Source organism: Hyperolius riggenbachi, chromosome 2, assembly GCF_040937935.1.
Source record: "Hyperolius riggenbachi isolate aHypRig1 chromosome 2, aHypRig1.pri, whole genome shotgun sequence".
NCBI classification, from domain to species: Eukaryota; Metazoa; Chordata; class Amphibia; order Anura; family Hyperoliidae; genus Hyperolius; species Hyperolius riggenbachi.
The window spans coordinates 339,911,973-339,929,119 of record NC_090647.1 but is presented as its reverse complement, the minus strand read 5'-3'; the positions used below and the strand labels follow the sequence as shown (position 1 = coordinate 339,929,119).

At 44.9% G+C, this 17,147-nt stretch overlaps 1 protein-coding gene and 1 long non-coding RNA gene across 6 annotated transcripts in view; one reads left to right on the top strand and one right to left on the bottom strand.

Moving 5' to 3' along the window:
* Positions 1-13,010, bottom strand: part of LOC137544446 (uncharacterized) — a 34,766-nt gene extending 21,756 nt beyond the window's left edge. Inside the window, exons 1-2 of the long non-coding RNA XR_011025863.1 lie at positions 12,940-13,010; positions 8,734-8,912 (exon numbers count right to left, since the gene is read on the bottom strand). This is a non-coding gene — a long non-coding RNA (uncharacterized lncRNA). The remainder of the gene's footprint in view (positions 1-8,733; positions 8,913-12,939) is intronic.
* A 93-nt stretch (positions 13,011-13,103) lies between these two features.
* The window catches only part of KIF21B (kinesin family member 21B), a 101,078-nt gene continuing 97,034 nt past the window's right edge, over positions 13,104-17,147 (top strand). For all 5 annotated transcript variants that reach the window (XM_068269451.1, XM_068269449.1, XM_068269450.1 and 2 more), the window contains exon 1: positions 13,104-13,329. In XM_068269451.1, the coding sequence (XP_068125552.1) occupies positions 13,289-13,329 (41 nt within the window). In that variant the 5' untranslated portion in view covers positions 13,104-13,288. The remainder of the gene's footprint in view (positions 13,330-17,147) is intronic.

Genomic DNA, 17,147 nt, shown 5'->3' with positions numbered 1-17,147 from the left:
CAACCTTTCTACTCTGGAGGAACCCTGAAAATAACTTTTTGATCTCGAGGAACCCCTGCATTTGTTTTGCAGGAGGCATGGTCTTAAAAGTCTGTGTGGCTGTTTAATTCACTACCCCCTATTACACTGCCACTCATGATAATGCATCCTGACCCCCCAATTTAGTGCTTCTTGTTACAGTACCATCTATTATAGTGTACTCTATTGTACTTCCCCCACGATGGGAAAAATGCCAAGGAACCCCTGCAATGTACTCAAGGAACCCTGGGGTTCCAGGGAACACTGGTTGAGAAAGCCTGATCTAGAGGATTGGGTGCTGTCTGAAGTGTGGAGTTTGGCATAAATTAGGCTCCCAAATTCAAACACCAACCTTAGTAGTCAGCTATGCACCAGGATCAGACCAAACATGAGGACAGGGGTGGGTGCAGCTACAATGTCTTTTTTTTTTTGTAGTAATAACATTTGCCCCCATAACCTTCCTATATGGGGTGACATGGTTGTCATATACCGTAGCATCAATCACCACAGTAAGCTATACAAAACACATACCTCTCTTTCTAGTTAGGTTTCACAGACCTGTGCTGACCCTGAGTCATAATCACCTGGGCTTGCATACAGTTATATGCTCTGACTGCTCCCATGACTGGAGAAACAGCAATGAATGGAGAAACACCATGAGTAGAGGGCTTATTCAGGGCTGGTTCTCTCATGAAGCAAGGTGAAACATTTGCATCAGGCGCAGAGATTACAGGAGCAGCATATTTGTACTGTGTTTACACTAACAGCACACAGTCAGAGTAGGAGGAGAAATGAGAGGAGAGCGAGGTGAAGAGGCCATCATTGGGGAAAAGCAGCTTGTTGTATTGTATGTGGAGTCTCACAGTGAGTGAAGAAGGGGCGGGGGGCAGGAGAAAAGCAGTGTTTCATTTGACTTGCACAGCAGAAGGGAGGAGGTGACACTGCTATCCTGTCTAGGAAGAATGGAGAACGGCCAACTGGCTGAGGTTGAGCAGCTTGCTTGTCACCTGCAGCCAGCCAGTGTGTTATTGTGTTGAGCTGCAGCATGTCCTGTCTCGAATTGTTGCATATGCTCCCTTGCTGACTGAGAACATTAAATGGGGGGGGGGGGGGGGATTGGCATCCTCACAAGTTTGCCTCAGGCAGCAAAAAATCTAGAACTGGCCCTGGGCTTCTTCTATTGCATTTCTGGGCATATGTTTACCTTCTCCAAAATAAAGACATTGTAAATCACAAGACGGCAGCACTAGACAGTACTGCCTTTTCTTCCAGCTGGGCAGAGCACATCTCTCTGACAGCCCAGCTGATTTTTTTTATGTTCTCCAATGTCAGATACTGGATACAGTGATAATTAACCACTTGAGGACCTAGGGCTTTACCCCCCTTAAGGACCGGCCACTTTTTTTCCATTCAGACCACTGCAGCTTTCACGGTTTATTGCTCGCTCATACAACCTACCACCTAAATGAATTTTGGCTCCTTTTCTTGTCACTAATAAAGCTTTCTTTTGGTGCTATTTGATTGCTCCTGCGATTTTTACTTTTTATTATATTCATCAAAAAAGACATGAATTTTGGCAAAAAAATGATTTTTTTAACTTTCTGTGCTGACATTTTTCAAATAAAGTAAAATTTCTGTATACATGCAGCGCGAAAAATGTGGACAAACATGTTTTTGATAAAAAAAAAAACCCATTCAGCCTATATTTATTGGTTTGGGTAAAAGTTATAGCGTTTACAAACTATGGTGCAAAAAGTGAATTTTCCAGGGTTGCCAACTCATCCCTTTAAATACTGACACATCTAAGTTATACAGGTTCTGGGGCTTCTCACAGATAATCAGTGCCTAAACTGCATCTAACTAGCCACAAGACATGTATAATTCATAAGTGTCCGTATTTAAAGGGATGAGTTGGCAACACTGGAATTTTCCCATTTTCAAGCATCTATGACTTTTCTGACCGCCTGTCATGTTTCATGAGGGGCTAGAATTCCAGGATAGTATAAATACCCCACAAATGACCCCATTTTGGAAAGAAGACATCCCAAAGTATTCACTGAGAGGCATAGTGAGTTCATAGAAGATATTATTTTTTGTCACAAGTAAGCGGAAAATGACACTTTGTGACAAAAAAAAAAAAAAGTTTCCATTTCTTCTAACTTGCACCAAAAAAAAAATGAAATCTGCCATGGACTCACCATGCCCCTCTCTGAATACCTTGAAGTGTCTACTTTCCAAAATGGGGTCATTTGTGGGGTGTTATTACTGTCCTCACATTTTGGGGGGTGCTAATTTGTAAGCACCCCTGTAAAGCCTAAAGGTGCTCATTGGACTTTGGGCCCCTTAGTGCAGTTAGGGTGCAAAAAAGTGCCACACATGTGGTATTGCCGTACTCAGTAGAAGTAGTATAATGTGTTTTGGGGTGTATTTTTACATATACCGATGCTGGGTGGGAGAAATATCTCTGTAAATGACAATTTTTTAATTTTTTTTACACACAATTGTCCATTTACAGAGATCTTTCTCCCACTCAGCATGGGTATGTGTAAAAATACACCCCAAAACACATTATACTACTTCTCCTGAGTACGGCGATACCACATGTGTGGCACTTTTTTGCACCCTAACTGCGCTAAGGGGCCCAAAGTCCAATGAGTACCTTTAGGATTTCACAGGTCATTTTCAGACATTTGTTTTCAAGACTACTCCTCACGGTTTAGGGCCCCTAAAATGCTAGGACAGTATAGGAACCCCACAAATGACCCCATTTTAGAAAGAAGACACCCCAAGGTATTCTGTTAGTAGTACGGTGAGTTCATAGAAGATTTTATTTTTTGTCACAAGTTAGCGGAAAATGACACTTTCTGAAAAAAAACAATAAAAATCAATTTCCGCTAACTTGTGACAAAAAATAAAATCTTCTATGAACTCACCGTACTACTAACAGAATACCTTGGGGTGTCTTCTTTCTAAAATGGATTCATTTGTGGGGTTCCTATACTGTCCTGGCATTTTAGGGGCCCTAAACCGTGAGGAGTAGTCTTGAAACAAAATTTCTCAAAATGACCTGTGAAATCCTAAAGGTACTCATTGGATTTTGGGCCCCTTAGCGCAGTTAGGGTGCAAAAAAGTGCCACACATGTGGTATCGCCGTACTCGGGAGAAGTAGTACAATGTGTTTTGGGGTGTATTTTTACACATACCCATGCTGGGTGGGAGAAATAACTCTGTAAATGGACAATTGTGTGTAAAAAAATCAAAAGATTGTCATTTACAGAGGTATTTCTCCCACCCAGCATGGGTATGTGTAAAAATACACCCCAAAACACATTATACTACTTCTCCCGAGTACGGCAATACCACATGTGTGGCACTTTTTTGCACCCTAACTGCGCTAAGGGGCCCAAAGTCCAATGAGTACCTTTAGGATTTCACAGGTCATTTTTGTTTCAAGACTACTCCTCACGGTTTAGGGCCCCTAAAATGCCAGGGCAGTATAGGAACCCCACAAATGACCCCATTTGAGAAAGAAGACACCCCAAGGTATTCAGTTAGGAGTATGGTGAGTTCATAGAAGTTTTTATTTTTTTGTCACAAGTTAGCAGAAATTGATTTTAATTGTTTTTTTTTCACAAAGTGTCATTTTCCGCTAACTTGTGACAAAAAAATAAAATCTTCTATGAACTCGCCATACTCCTAACGGAATACCTTTGGGTGTCTTCTCTCTAGAATGGGGTCATTTGTGGGGTTCCTATACTGCCCTGGCATTTTAGGGGCCCTAAACCGTGAGGCGTAGTCTTGAAACCAAATGTCGCAAAATGACCTGTGAAATCCTAAAGGTACTCATTGGACTTTGGGCCCCTTAGCATACTTAGGGTGTAAAAAAGTGCCACACATGTGGTACCGCCGTACTCAGGAGAAGTAGTATAATGTGTTTTGGGGTGTATTTTTACACATACCCATGCTGGGTGGGAGAAATATCTCTGTAAATGACAATTGTTTGATTTTTTTTACACACAATTGTCCATTTACAGAGAGATTTCTCCCACCCAGCATGGGTATGTGTAAAAATACACCCCAAAACACATTATACTACTTCTCCTGAGTACGGCGGTACCACATGTGTGACACTTTTTTGCAGCCTAGGTGCGCTAAGGGGCCCAACGTCCTATTCACAGGTCATTTTGAGGCATTTGTTTTCTAGACTACTCCTCGCGGTTTAGGGCCCCTAAAATGCCAGGGCAGTATAGGAACCCCACAAGTGACCCCATTTTAGAAAGAAGACACCCCAAGGTATTCCGTTTGGTGTATGGCGAGTTCATAGAAGATTTTATTTTTTGTCACAAGTTAGTGAAAAATGACACTTTGTGAAAAAAAAAACAATAAAAATCAATTTCCGCTAACTTTTGACAAAAAATAAAATCTTCTATGAACTCGTCATACACCTAACAGAATACCTTGGGGTGTCTTTTTTTCTAAAATGGGGTCACTTGTGGGGTTCCTATACCGCCCTGGCATTTTACGGGCCCAAAACCATGCGTAGTCTGGAAACCAAATGTCTCAAAATGACTGTTCAGGGGTATAAGCATCTGCAAATTTTGATGACAGGTGGTCTATGAGGGGGCGAATTTTGTGGAACCGGTCATAAGCAGGGTGGCCTTTTAGATGACAGGTTGTATTGGGCCTGATCTGATGGATAGGAGTGCTAGGGGGGTGACAGGAGGTGATTGATGGGTGTCTCATGGGGTGGTTAGAGGGGAAAATAGATGCAATCAATGCACTGGGGAGGTGATCGGAAGGGGGGTCTGAGGGGGATCTGAGGGTTTGGCCGAGTGATCAGGAGCCCACACGGGGCAAATTAGGGCCTGATCTGATGGGTAGGTGTGCTAGGGGGTAACAGGAGGTGATTGATGGGTTTCTCAAGGTGTGATTAGAGGGGGGAATAGATGCAAGCAATGCACTGGAGAGGTGATCAGGACTGGGGTCTGAGGGCGTTCTGAGGGTGTGGGCGGGTGATTGAGTGCCCTAGGGGCAGATAGGGGTCTAATCTGATAGGTAGCAGTGACAGGGGGTGATTGATAGGTAATTAGTGGGTGTTTAGGGTGGAGAACAGATGTAAACACTGCACTTGGGAGGTGATCGGACGTCGGATCTGCGGGCGATCTATTGGTGTGGGTGGGTGATCAGATTGCCCGCAAGGGGCAGGTTAGGGGCTGATTGATGGGTGGCAGTGACAGGGGGTGATTGATGGGTGGCAGTGACAGGGGGTGATTGATGGGTGATTGATAGGTGATTGACAGGTAATTAGTGGGTTATTACAGGGGAGAACAGATGTAAATATTGCACTGGCGAATTGATAAGGGGGGGTCTAAGGGCAATCTGAGCATGTAGGCGGGTGATTGGGTGCCCGCAAGAGGCAGATTAGGGTCTGATCTGATGGGTAACAGTGACAGGTGGTGATAGAGGGTGATTGATGGGTAATTAGTGGGTGTTTAGGGTAGAGAATAGATGTAAACACTGCACTTGGGAGGTGATCGGACGTCGGATCTGCGGGCGATCTATTGGTGTGGGTGGGTGATCAGATTGCCCGCAAGGGGCAGGTTAGGGGCTGATTGATGGGTGGCAGTGACAGGGGGTGATTGATAGGTGATTGACAGGTGATTGACAGGTAATTAGTGGGTTATTACAGGGGAGAACAGATGTAAATATTGCACTGGCGAATTGATAAGGGGGGGTCTAAGGGCAATCTGAGCGTGTAGGCGGGTGATTGGGTGCCCGCAAGAGGCAGATTAGGGTCTGATCTGATGGGTAACAGTGACAGGTGGTGATAGGGGGTGATTGATGGGTAATTAGTGGGTGTTTAGGGTAGAGAATAGATGTAAACACTGCACTTGGGAGGTGATCGGACGTCGGATCTGCGGGCGATCAATTGGAATGTGGGTGGGTGGGTGATCAGATTGCCCGATTGATGGGTGGCAGTGACAGGGGGTGATTGATGGGTGATTGACAGGTGATCAGTGGGTTATTACAGGGAAGAACAGATGTAAGTAATGCGCTGGCGAATTGATAAGGGGGGGTCTGAGGGCAATCTGAGCGTGTGATTGGGTGCCCGCAAGGGGCAGATTAGGGTCTAATCTGATGGGTAACAGTAACAGGTGGTGATAGGCGGTGATTGATGGGTGATTGATGGGTAATTAGTGGGTGTTTAGGGTAGAGAATAGATGTAAACACTGCGCTTGGGTGGTGATCTGATGTCGGATCTGCGGGCGATTTATTGGTGTGGGTGGGTGATCAGATTGCCCGCAAGGGGCAGGTTAGGGGCTGATTGATGGGTGGCAGTGACAGGGGGTGATTGATGGGTGATTGACGGGTGATTGACAGGTGATCAGGGGGATAGATGCATACAGTACACAGGGGGGGGGGGGGGTCTGGGGAGAATCTGAGGGGTGGGGGGGTGATCAGGAGGGGGCAGGGGGGAGGGGGGGGATAAAAAAAATAGCGTTGACAGATAGTGATTGATGGGTGATTAGGGGGGTGATTGGGTGCAAACAGGGGTCTGGGGGGTGGGCAGGGGGGGTCCTGATGGGTGCTGTGGGCGATCTGGGGCGGGGGGGGGGAAATCAGTGTGCATGGGTGCAGACTAGGGTGGCTGCAGCCTGCCCTGGTGGTCCCTAGGACACTGGGACCACCAGGGCAGGAGGCAGCCTGTATAATACACTTTGTAAACATTACAAAGTGTATTATACACTTTGTATGCGGCGATCGCGGACTTAACATCCCGCCGGCGCTTCCGTATGGCCGGCGGGATGTTGCGGCGGATGAGCGGCGCCAGGCGGAGGATCGCGTCACGGATGACGCGATCGCTCCGCCCATGCCAGTACAAGGACCGCCGCCTTTGGGCATGAGCTGGTCCTTGTGGGGTCCACTTCCCGGCCACCTCTGTGCGTTAGGCGGTCGGGAAGTGGTTAAGGGGGAGAGGGGGACAGATACTGGATGCACTGATAATAGAAAGGTGAGGTGAAGCATGCTGGTAGCACTAATTACTAAGTTGGGGGGGGGGGGGAATAGAGAGATACTAGCAGCAAAGTAGTCCCCTGGACACTAGAGGTAGCAGACCATCACCCTTGTAAGACGCTCTGGTGAATACCTTTAGTTGCATTCAGGAAGAGCCTGTGCCAACCTCAAGTTCAACCTCACAAATGTTTCATTGTCAGTAAAGGTTAGAGAACTATGCCATTACTCACACAATTGTAATATTTGATGCAGCCATACCAGGGAAATTCCCTTTGGAAAAGTCAGTCATGTGACTCAACGCAAACATGACATTGTCAGCAGAAAGAATGTTCTCAGCAGATCAGCTCTCACTCTCCAGCCTCTGCCTATTCTTTACCCAGCATTGCAGAGACACGGCTGTCTCCCTGGGGGACAAGAGAGCGATCGGCTCTCATAGGCAGAAGCCTATGACAGCCAATCGCCATACTTGGCTGGCTGTGGGGAGGGAGGGGGGGGATGAAAATTAAAGAAACAGTTTTTTTTTTATAAAAACAACAACAACAATATTTATTTAAAAAAAAAATAAACATGGGAGGAGCGATTAGACCCCACCAACAGAGAGCTCTGTTGGTGGGGAGAAAAGGGGGGAAATCACTTGTGTGTTGTGTTGTGCGGATCTGCAGCTTAGTCTTAAAGCTGCAGTGCCACATATTACTAAAAATGGCCTGGTCACTAGGGGGGGTTTAGCACTGCAGTCCTCAAGTGGTTAAATTCTGCACTCAGGAAGAGCCTGTGCCAACCTCAAGTTCAACCTCACGAATGTTTCATTGTCAGTAAAGGTTAATAGAGAACTATGCCATTACTCACACAATTGTAATATTTGATGCAGCCATGCCAGGGAAATTCCCTTTGGAAAAGTCAGTCATGTAACCCAGATATCCTTTCAGCTTACATGATTTTGTCAGCAGAGAGAATGTTCTCAGCAGATCAGCTCTCACTCTCCAGCCTTTGCCTATTCTTTACCCAGCATTGCAGCAGATTTGTATTATTATGAGTCTGGGCTGTAGTTGGTGATAAACAGTTAATCTCTCAGCAGAGGGAGGTTATGGCATGATTATGTTATGAACATATCAACAACAAAAAAACAACATTGACGATCAATCTTTTGATATCAAAATACATGATTTATCGATCATGGTGTCTAAAATTTTACTTTGATTTGCAGGTTTTTCTGATCAGTTTTGCAAAACTAGTGTTACAATGGACATTCAATTAGGCAAAACATCTGATCGAATGTCCATTATAATGCTAGTTTTGCAAAACCGATCTGAAGTTTGACAAAAATCTTGTGAACTAAGCGACTTATTTGCTCATTCATAATGGCTAGTCAAACAAGACTGTGCAGTAGGAGGCCGTCAGCCAGCAAGGCCAATAACAACACAAAACTTCCTCAGGGGCCGCGCATGCAAAGAGCCGACTGGCGTGACTGAGCAGGATTATCAAGACTGATTGCCGCTGAACGGAGGCACTCAGGAGGACGGCGAGGGACGCATCCGTTCTCATGGTGCTGGAGGAAGCCTCGGGTGAGTATAAGTAAATCTTTATGTAACAAACAAAGATATGACAGGTCCGACACTGCCTTAATTTTCCATTAAAAGAGCTTTATTGCTAACGGGTATCCAAACATTCATAAATAGAATCAAGTATTCAAAATGCACATACCCATTGTGGTTTAGATGAGGTTGTGGGGCGTGGTGGTGACTACGGCCCGCCTAACAACCGTTTCACTATGGCAGCATCTTCAGAGGCAAGTGTGGCGACCGCGGCTATCCGTTTCCAGTTCTTGTAGTAGGGAAGTGGGCTCTTCCGACCTCCTGCACCATGCGTCACGCATACGTAATCTTTATATGGGGACATATCAGGTTTCCTTTAATGGTGCTGTAGTTAATGTATCCAACATTTTATATAAAATGCACATTTGAGAAGTTTTGAATGTGAAAAACCTTTACTCATCATGATAAAACTGAGGTTATTTATTATTATCTATAATTAAACCATGGAGCTGTGTTGTCTAATACTCCTTCAAGGGAAGCCTAAGTGACATGATGAGATAGACATGTGTATTGTATGTATAGTGTCAAGCACACAAATACATATGCTGTGCTCCTTTTTCTTCTTTCTCTGCCTGAAAGAGTTAACACTCAGTTGTGCAACAGTTTTTCTCCACCCTGTAAAGCCATAAAATACTTTATGCTGGGGATACACGGTACGTTTCTGTACCGTGTATCGACCAGCTGATCCGGCCAGCTGATAATATTCAGCTGGCCCGATCATGCCGCTCGACCCGCGCCCGCTCGATTCCTGCCGGCGGACAATGGCAGGGAATCGAGCGGTGATAAGGAAGCGCCGGCGGGGACGAGCGGCAATCGAACCGGCGCAATAAACGAGCCGTGTATGCACGGCATTACTCTCAGAAGTTCAGAGAGGGTATAAAAAAGGTCAATAGTTCATATATTTTAGCACTGTGAGACAGTGGACAAATGTTTAAGATTTTAAACATAACATAAAACTGTAGTATGGGATATCTAAAAGGCACTTTTAGAAGTAGTAGGATATATACCATTGTTATTTCACCACTTTGTTTTCACTTAAGTTTAACTTTAAAGCAAACCTGTGGTTTTATAAATAAAAAAGTTAATTACCTAAGAGTGAAGGCTCTGGATCCTTCCTGAGCCCACCACCGCTGCCCGGGACCCTCTTCTTCTTCGCACCCGAGTATCCGTCTATGAATAAGCGCATCCGTACTGTGCAAGCACACTGATGGCCCACACCTGCACAGTGGCACGAAGCTGCTCATGCACAGAGGAAAGGGCCTATGCAGAGCAGCCGGGTTAGTATACAGATGAGAGAGTGGCCGGGCCAACCTATTCAACAAACTCTTGTCAAATAGGTTCAGAGGGTCCCAGGTCTCCAACTGCAAGCTCGAGGGAGGTGAAGGAAGCCTCTGGATCTCTCTTGTACCCAGAACCTTCCCTTTACATACAGTAGGTAGGTATCCAACTTAAAGTGAGTTGCACGGTGGCATAGAGGTTAGCACTCTTGCTTTACAGTGCTGGGTCCCTGGTTCAAATCACAGCCAGTGCACTTTGTGCGCGGAGTTTGTATGTTCTCCCCATGTCTGTGTAGGTTTCCTCTGGGCACTCTGATTTCCTCCCACATCCCAAAAACATACAGATAAGCCAATTGGTTTCTCCCTAAATTGGCCCTAGACTACAATACATACACTACACGATATAGGCATATGACTAGGGATTAGATTGTGAGTCCCACTGAGGGAAAGTTAGGCGACAAGACAATATACTCTGTATAGTGCTGTGGAAGATGTTGGAGCTATATAAATACATAATAATCATAACTTCAGCAAGCAGGACATTTCAGACCAGGATGGCAAAACAGCTGCTGGCCGAATGGCCGCCATTATAACACAATGCGTCTCAGAACTTGACACACGTGGCATTACCTGGCGGAAGAAAAATGCGAGCTGTGACTGCATGGACCACCAGTATTGATTACTAGCACTGGTCCTGCACAGGAGTAGCTGACAGATAAAGGTGAAGATTCTGACAATCATGGTTTATAACTTCCCTCAAGTCACAAGTATTCCTTGGTTAGACTTTGGGGGTCCTATTGCAGTGTTAACAGAGGTGCCTCATTAAGCATGCTTTATGTCTTCAGTTCTTATTTCAGGAACCTTGGCTACTACTTTAAAAATGATGTCTAGCAGTACACTGTAATAGTCCGGGTAATTACAGTAATAGATCACGCTGAGGCAGTGTTCACACTTCGCACCTATTAAAAATGTTTGTGTTTTCCAAACGTGCGAAAACACATGTGCTGCACATCTAATGAAAAATTGCATTTCTGCTAAAATTCATGTGTGTTAAAACATTCTTCTTGCAGCATAAATTTGCACATTGCATGCAATTTCCCATTGGCTTTCATTATCTGCAAAAAAACACATGAACAGGAACAGTTTCCAGAAAAACATGTAGAAAAATGCAGCCAAAAATCGCAGCGATAAGTGTGAACCTTCTCTAAACAGATGTTACATCAATACTACTTCAGTGTCATTACCTCTTTCTTCGTTTAAAACTTATTTCCCACAAAAAATATATACTGTTGTAAGCTGTTTTTCAAATGGTCAGTAGAAAAAAATATTTAGTCAGTAATTTTTTATATCTTTGTCAGTAAAAAAAAAGATTGAAGGGTTGGCAGCACTGGCGCATCCTGGTGGCCACTAATAATCCAATCTTTTCATCCAATCTTACCATTTCTATAACATACAGAGGGGCTGCAGCACACAACAGGAAAACAGTGACAGGGGCTCTTGGTTACGCTTTAACGCGTTTAAGCTCACCAACTGCGCCAAAGTGTCCCCGATCTGGTGAGGTCTACTCTAACCATACAATGCTAGTTTTTATCAGCAGTCTAGTGGGAACTAATCCAAAAACCCAAGAGTCAACTAAATGGGAAAAAAAGGAAATTAAAAACACCTCACCTTTTAACTAGCTACCAAACGAACTCTCTGGACATGTGCAATGCACTCATTTATATGTTTAAGTGTGCTAGAGGTGGGCGTGGTTATGCAAGCTCACAGGGGAAAATTATAATCAATCATCAAGGGGTGAGCAGCACAAACCAACTTTTAATGCAATTTCTTACCATTTCTATGTAATATACGGTAACTACCTGAAGTATCCATTCAGTATATTCACTCAATTTACCCTTATACTAAATAGATTAGGTAAGATTGGATGAAAAAGAGGGGGAAATCTCTGAATCCTAATGAGGCTTCCCCCGCCCTCCTCAGCTTGCCCGATACAGCACAGGAACCCTTGCACCAATAATCCTAATAACAATCACAGAAGCCTGCGTGCACAGACACACTAGCGGCCCTCCGCTTGGACGGAAATTGCCAAACCTGATCGAGTCCGCTCTATTGCGCAAGTGCAGACGGCTTGTGTCTGTGCAGCAGAGTGGACCCAATCGGGCTTGGCTTTTCCCACCAGAGCCAGAGGGAAGAGCAGCTGCTAGCACATAGCAGTGACAAGAGTCGACAAGCGGACTTTTGGGGGTCCCAGTGCTGAATCACCTTTTCTGAGGAAGACAGGGACAGGACAGCCTCTTTAGGATCCAGAGGCTTCTCCCTCCTGTAATAAATACCCCCAGGGGCACTTGTTTCCCTTCAGGTTCACTTAAAAAAAAACCTGAACAGATATTTTGTTTGTGACCCAATCGCAAACATAGTGCATGCTGCCATTTACCTGATTTTGGTTAAAAGAATGGTATGGCATGCAAATTGAGCAGCAAAAGATTTGCTTTGCGATCTCCCATTTGAAAAAACTTTTCACCTTTATTTTCATGTTGGGAATCAAAAGCATCTGCCGATTGCAACTAATGAAAAATGTCAGTGCGGAAGGGACCTCTTCCTTTACATGTGGAGAAAATTATAGGGTCACTTCAATATTTCATCTGACAAACGTTTTTTTTTCTGCCAATCATTGTTCCACCTTTACCAGTAAAAGCTAGATAACTGGGTAGTAAAATACATAAACGAATATGTGATTCATAATAGCTCCAACTCCATCTCAAAAGGCTAAACTTCTGTTGTCGTCTTTTGCATTTTCCATAGTCATACCAGCTAGGTAAGGGTTAATGGTACTGCAATGAGCACATCCTGCCTTTTAAATGTCTTCCTATCTCTCTCTGTCCCTCCCCCACATATCGACTGTTTACTCTGTTCTCTATAGACTCTTCTCAAATTATCAAACAACAGTTTAGCTAAGTGACGGGAGCTCTTCATCTTCCTCGCTGCTTTGTTGTGACATTAGCACGGCCCCTTACATCGCCTCTTCCCATTCACATCACCTTGCTTCCATCCTGCAGCCTGCCGTCTACTGAGGACCATAAAACGCTATTTAAAAATTTAGGCACTACCCTTTCGGATGTGATTGGCGGACTGTCTACCTATGGGCGTGTGCTGTATCCCCGCTGCTCGATTGGCTACTGCTATGCTCCAGTCCTACCTATTGTTCCTGCCGTAGATCTGCAGCTGATGCTGCCCCGATTTCAGGGGAGATGGAGCAAGTTGGGGGGTTAACAGACTACCCCCAGGGAGGATCAGGATGAGAAGAAGAGCCTATCACCCCCCTTTTTCACCTGGGGAGCTGCTGGGGAATGCAGGGAGCATCTTCCTACTGATTGGCACAGAGGCAACATGGGCAGTCAAGGAGACTGCAGTGTCAGGGTGGCACTGAGGTAGGTGATAATTCCATGCCAGTATGGAATGCAAGTTACGCCCTGTGCGATGATACGGTTGATATTGCAGCCAATGGCACAGAATTAATGCAGGGTGCCAGATGTTCTGTCTACATGCTAACAGCAGGGGACAGGGTCAAATCGTGTGTGCTGTATGACAGCCTTCCTCCGGCCATGCCTGTAATCACTGACATATGCTGATACATGCATAGTACGGAGTATTCTGCAGCGTCAGGGAAAATGCTTGTTACAATAAAATGCATAGGTCTTTGTTTCCTGTCTGAACCATCATTGGTGACAATATTAGCAATACATGACAGTTCCTGTTTGCTCTGGGTGGGGTCTGAAAAAATATATAATTATCTGAGCATCATGGATTTATCCAGAAATAGACATGGCACCTCTTCAGACAAATTCAGGAGATGTAATTGTGGATGAGTATTTGCATTGCTGGTTTTCTGTGTGACATGATATCACATGACACGTGCCTATCACATGGTGGTCTGCGATCAGACAATGTACCATGTGTTTGTCCATGGAAGGAAATGCAGTATTTTAGATAAAGGTTTTCAGTCCTATGATTCTCTTTGAGCTTGTAATAAATCATAGTTTTGTGTTTGAGCCACCTCTAAAAATAAACGTTAGAAATTAGGATTAATTAACCATAAAACCATATGTGCATTGAGGCCCTGTTCACACCTATCAGAATTTACGTGTCTCGTCCCGATTAGTGATTTTTCATACTCTGCTGTTGTATTTTAACGGCAATGCATTGACATTGCATTTTCATGTGATTTTTCGATTTTTTTCTGCGTTAAAAATATCTGCCTGTAGGTCTGTGCGAATCTCACATGGAAAGGTCCCATCCGATTTGTGAAAAATGGCATGAGAATTTGAAGTAAATTATAAATTTTCATGTAAATTAACTTCATTCCAAATAATGGCAAGCGAAATGCGCACAAAAATAGTAAAACTGAAACATTGCAAAACGTGAATAAACACAGAAGATTGCATGTGGAATCCTTGTGGAAGCTGCCTGAAGGTACCTAGGATACTGCAAACTTGAAATACAGTAGTAGTAAATCCCATACTAACAGCAAGAATAATAAACTACAGTTATATACCGGTGGAAAGGATATAGCAAAGTCTCTTCTTATTAATCATTAAGGGTAGTATGTAATTATTAACTGGGTGCTGGAACTGTAAAGTGTACTGTAGAGTAAAGTGATGTCATGACTGTTATTTCTGTTCTGAAAATGCATCCCTGCAGTTGCCCTAGACCAGGGGTCTCAAACTCAATTTACCTGGGGGGCCGCAGGAGGCAAAGTCAGGATGAGGCTGGGCCGCATAAGGAATTTCACAATGGCGGCGCATCGCCGCCTCTGCCCGCCCCTCTCACTCTTCCTTCACAGAGAGGGGCGGGGAGAGGTGGCGGATTGCCCCCGGGCAATTTGGGGGCTCTGCAGCCCTCGTTTAGCGGCGGGAATGGGGCGGATTACTTGGGAGCACTGAAGCGAACTATAAGGAAGCTTTCGCCGGCGAGGACCACAAAATATTGTATCGAGGGCCGCAAGTGGCCCGCGGGCCGCGAGTTTGAGACCCCTGCCCTAGACTGATATGTACTGTACTTGCACAGCATGGGATTCTCAGCATAAGGCTGAGCTCTTCTCCTGCTCTGACATGACATGACTCCTAGGGCTCGTTTCCATATGCAATGCAGGAGCTGTATGTCAGCGCGCCTCTATGTTGCACGTGATTCCCCTTTGAGGTGGTGCTTGCGATCCCATTCATTATAATGAATGGGATCGCGGGCGCAATCGCCCCAAAATGCGTGCAACCATGTGGTGAATCGCAGTGCATTTATGAAAACATCAGACAGTGCAGTCTATGCACTCTCTGATATCACTATGATTGTGTTTCCATAAGCGCGGCAAAAGCGTGCAAATGGCAACAAGCGCTATAGTGCAGTCTATGCACTCTCTGATGTCTCTGTGATCGCGTTTCCATAAGCGTGGCTAAAAGTGCGCAGATGGAAACGAGCCCTTACCTGTTTAGCAGCAGCCTTATGCCCCAGCCCCTCCCTGCCCTTTGCTTAACACTATCTTTATCCTCTTACTATTCCTCTACCAATCCATAGCTTTAACTGGAACCTCATTGTTAGGTTGCTCCCTGGATCGGTTCTCTGTGTTTCTGCCTCAGCATGCCTAGCTGATGAGCCACATGCTCTTCTGATAAGCGTACTACACACAACTAATCTTGATTGACCAATTTTACCTCTGTCATGTAGTATGAAAGCTTACCTACACAATCTGTTCATAATATCCTGTTGGACCTCATATTACATAGAAGTGGTAAAATTGGCCACTCAAGATTGGTTGTGTATACTAGGCTTATCAGAAGAGCCTGTGGATCACCAGCAGGGCATTCTGAGGCAGAAACACAGACCACTTATTTAGGCTCTTCCTGGCCAGTGTAACGTCTGATCGTGCTGCCTGCCACACTTGAGTATCATGCATGCTAAGTGGGAACGTTAATATAATCCCCCCAAAATATCTCCGCAGCCACACCTCCTGCAGTCCCCAAAATTTCAGGGTAGGGAGGGGACTCCCCGAACTACATCTGTGCAAAATTGCAGCCCTCGAGCCCTGCTGGTTTACGAGATAGCTTACAGAAACTTATCTATTTTGTGAACCAGAGGGGCTCAGGGGCTGCAATTTGGCACAGAGGTATTTCAGGGGACCCTCTCTCTACTCTAAAAAATTTTGGGAGTTAAGGAGATTCGGCTGCTGAGATATTTGGGGTGTTTAGCTAATTCAACAGGAAATGTGGCAGCACAGGCTCCTATCGTGCATGCAGGGCAGCGTAAATTTACAGACAGCACAATCAGACACAATATCGGCACAGCTCTGTAAATTTATTAAGGTTTTGTCCTGTGCATCCTGTCTCCTTGCTACCTATATCCCTGATCTGGTTACCTTGTTCCTGACTATAGAATCAGTTCCTGTCTGTCTTGTGTTACTCTACTTGAAAGACTTCCTGTTGTGACCCGACTTGAATCTGACTTGATTGTTTTCTGCCTGTCCTGAGTTTATCTTGTCTTAACCTTTGTTTGATCGTTGTCTGTTTTTGACCTCAGCTGGTCTGACCCAGCCTTCAGCTGTTAGCCTACACTCTGCCTGCACTCTTGGTGGTATCATCTGTTCTCTTCTGCACTAGTGAGCCAATGCCAAACTTTGTGACCTAGTGATTACTAGGCAGCAAAGCACTCTGTTGCCCACTAGGGTTGACACCCCATCATCCCTAGTAGGGTGGACAGGTGAAGATGTGCAGCCACTTCACACCCTGGGAGACTAGAGCCCATGTCTACTGCCAGTGCAGGGGTCACCAAGATACCATAGAGTTCTAACACCATTACAGCCTTCAAATCATCTACTGGTGAGTCTTCACCATGTTTGCAGTTACTTTACATATGGAACCATATAGATCACAATGCAGCTACCCTGCCTTTGGGTGACCCGCAGCACATGGTCTTAGCCAGACCTGTTCTACCAGCTACCACTATTAAGGTGACCATACACTTGTAGATGGCTGAATGATGTGCTAAAAAGATAGATCCCTCTCTGCTTGGAATCTGAGTCCTGTGATTTTAAAATCAATTCCAGAAGCAGTTGTGATTTGGCCTTGCAGCTTGGTAAATTATTTATCCACTTTCACTGTGTGTAACAAGTTCAACTTGCAAAAAATCTCCCGAATGGAACCTGTTTGTAAGTATAATACCACATGTACTATTCATTGTTTCTAAAGCAGAGACCTATTCC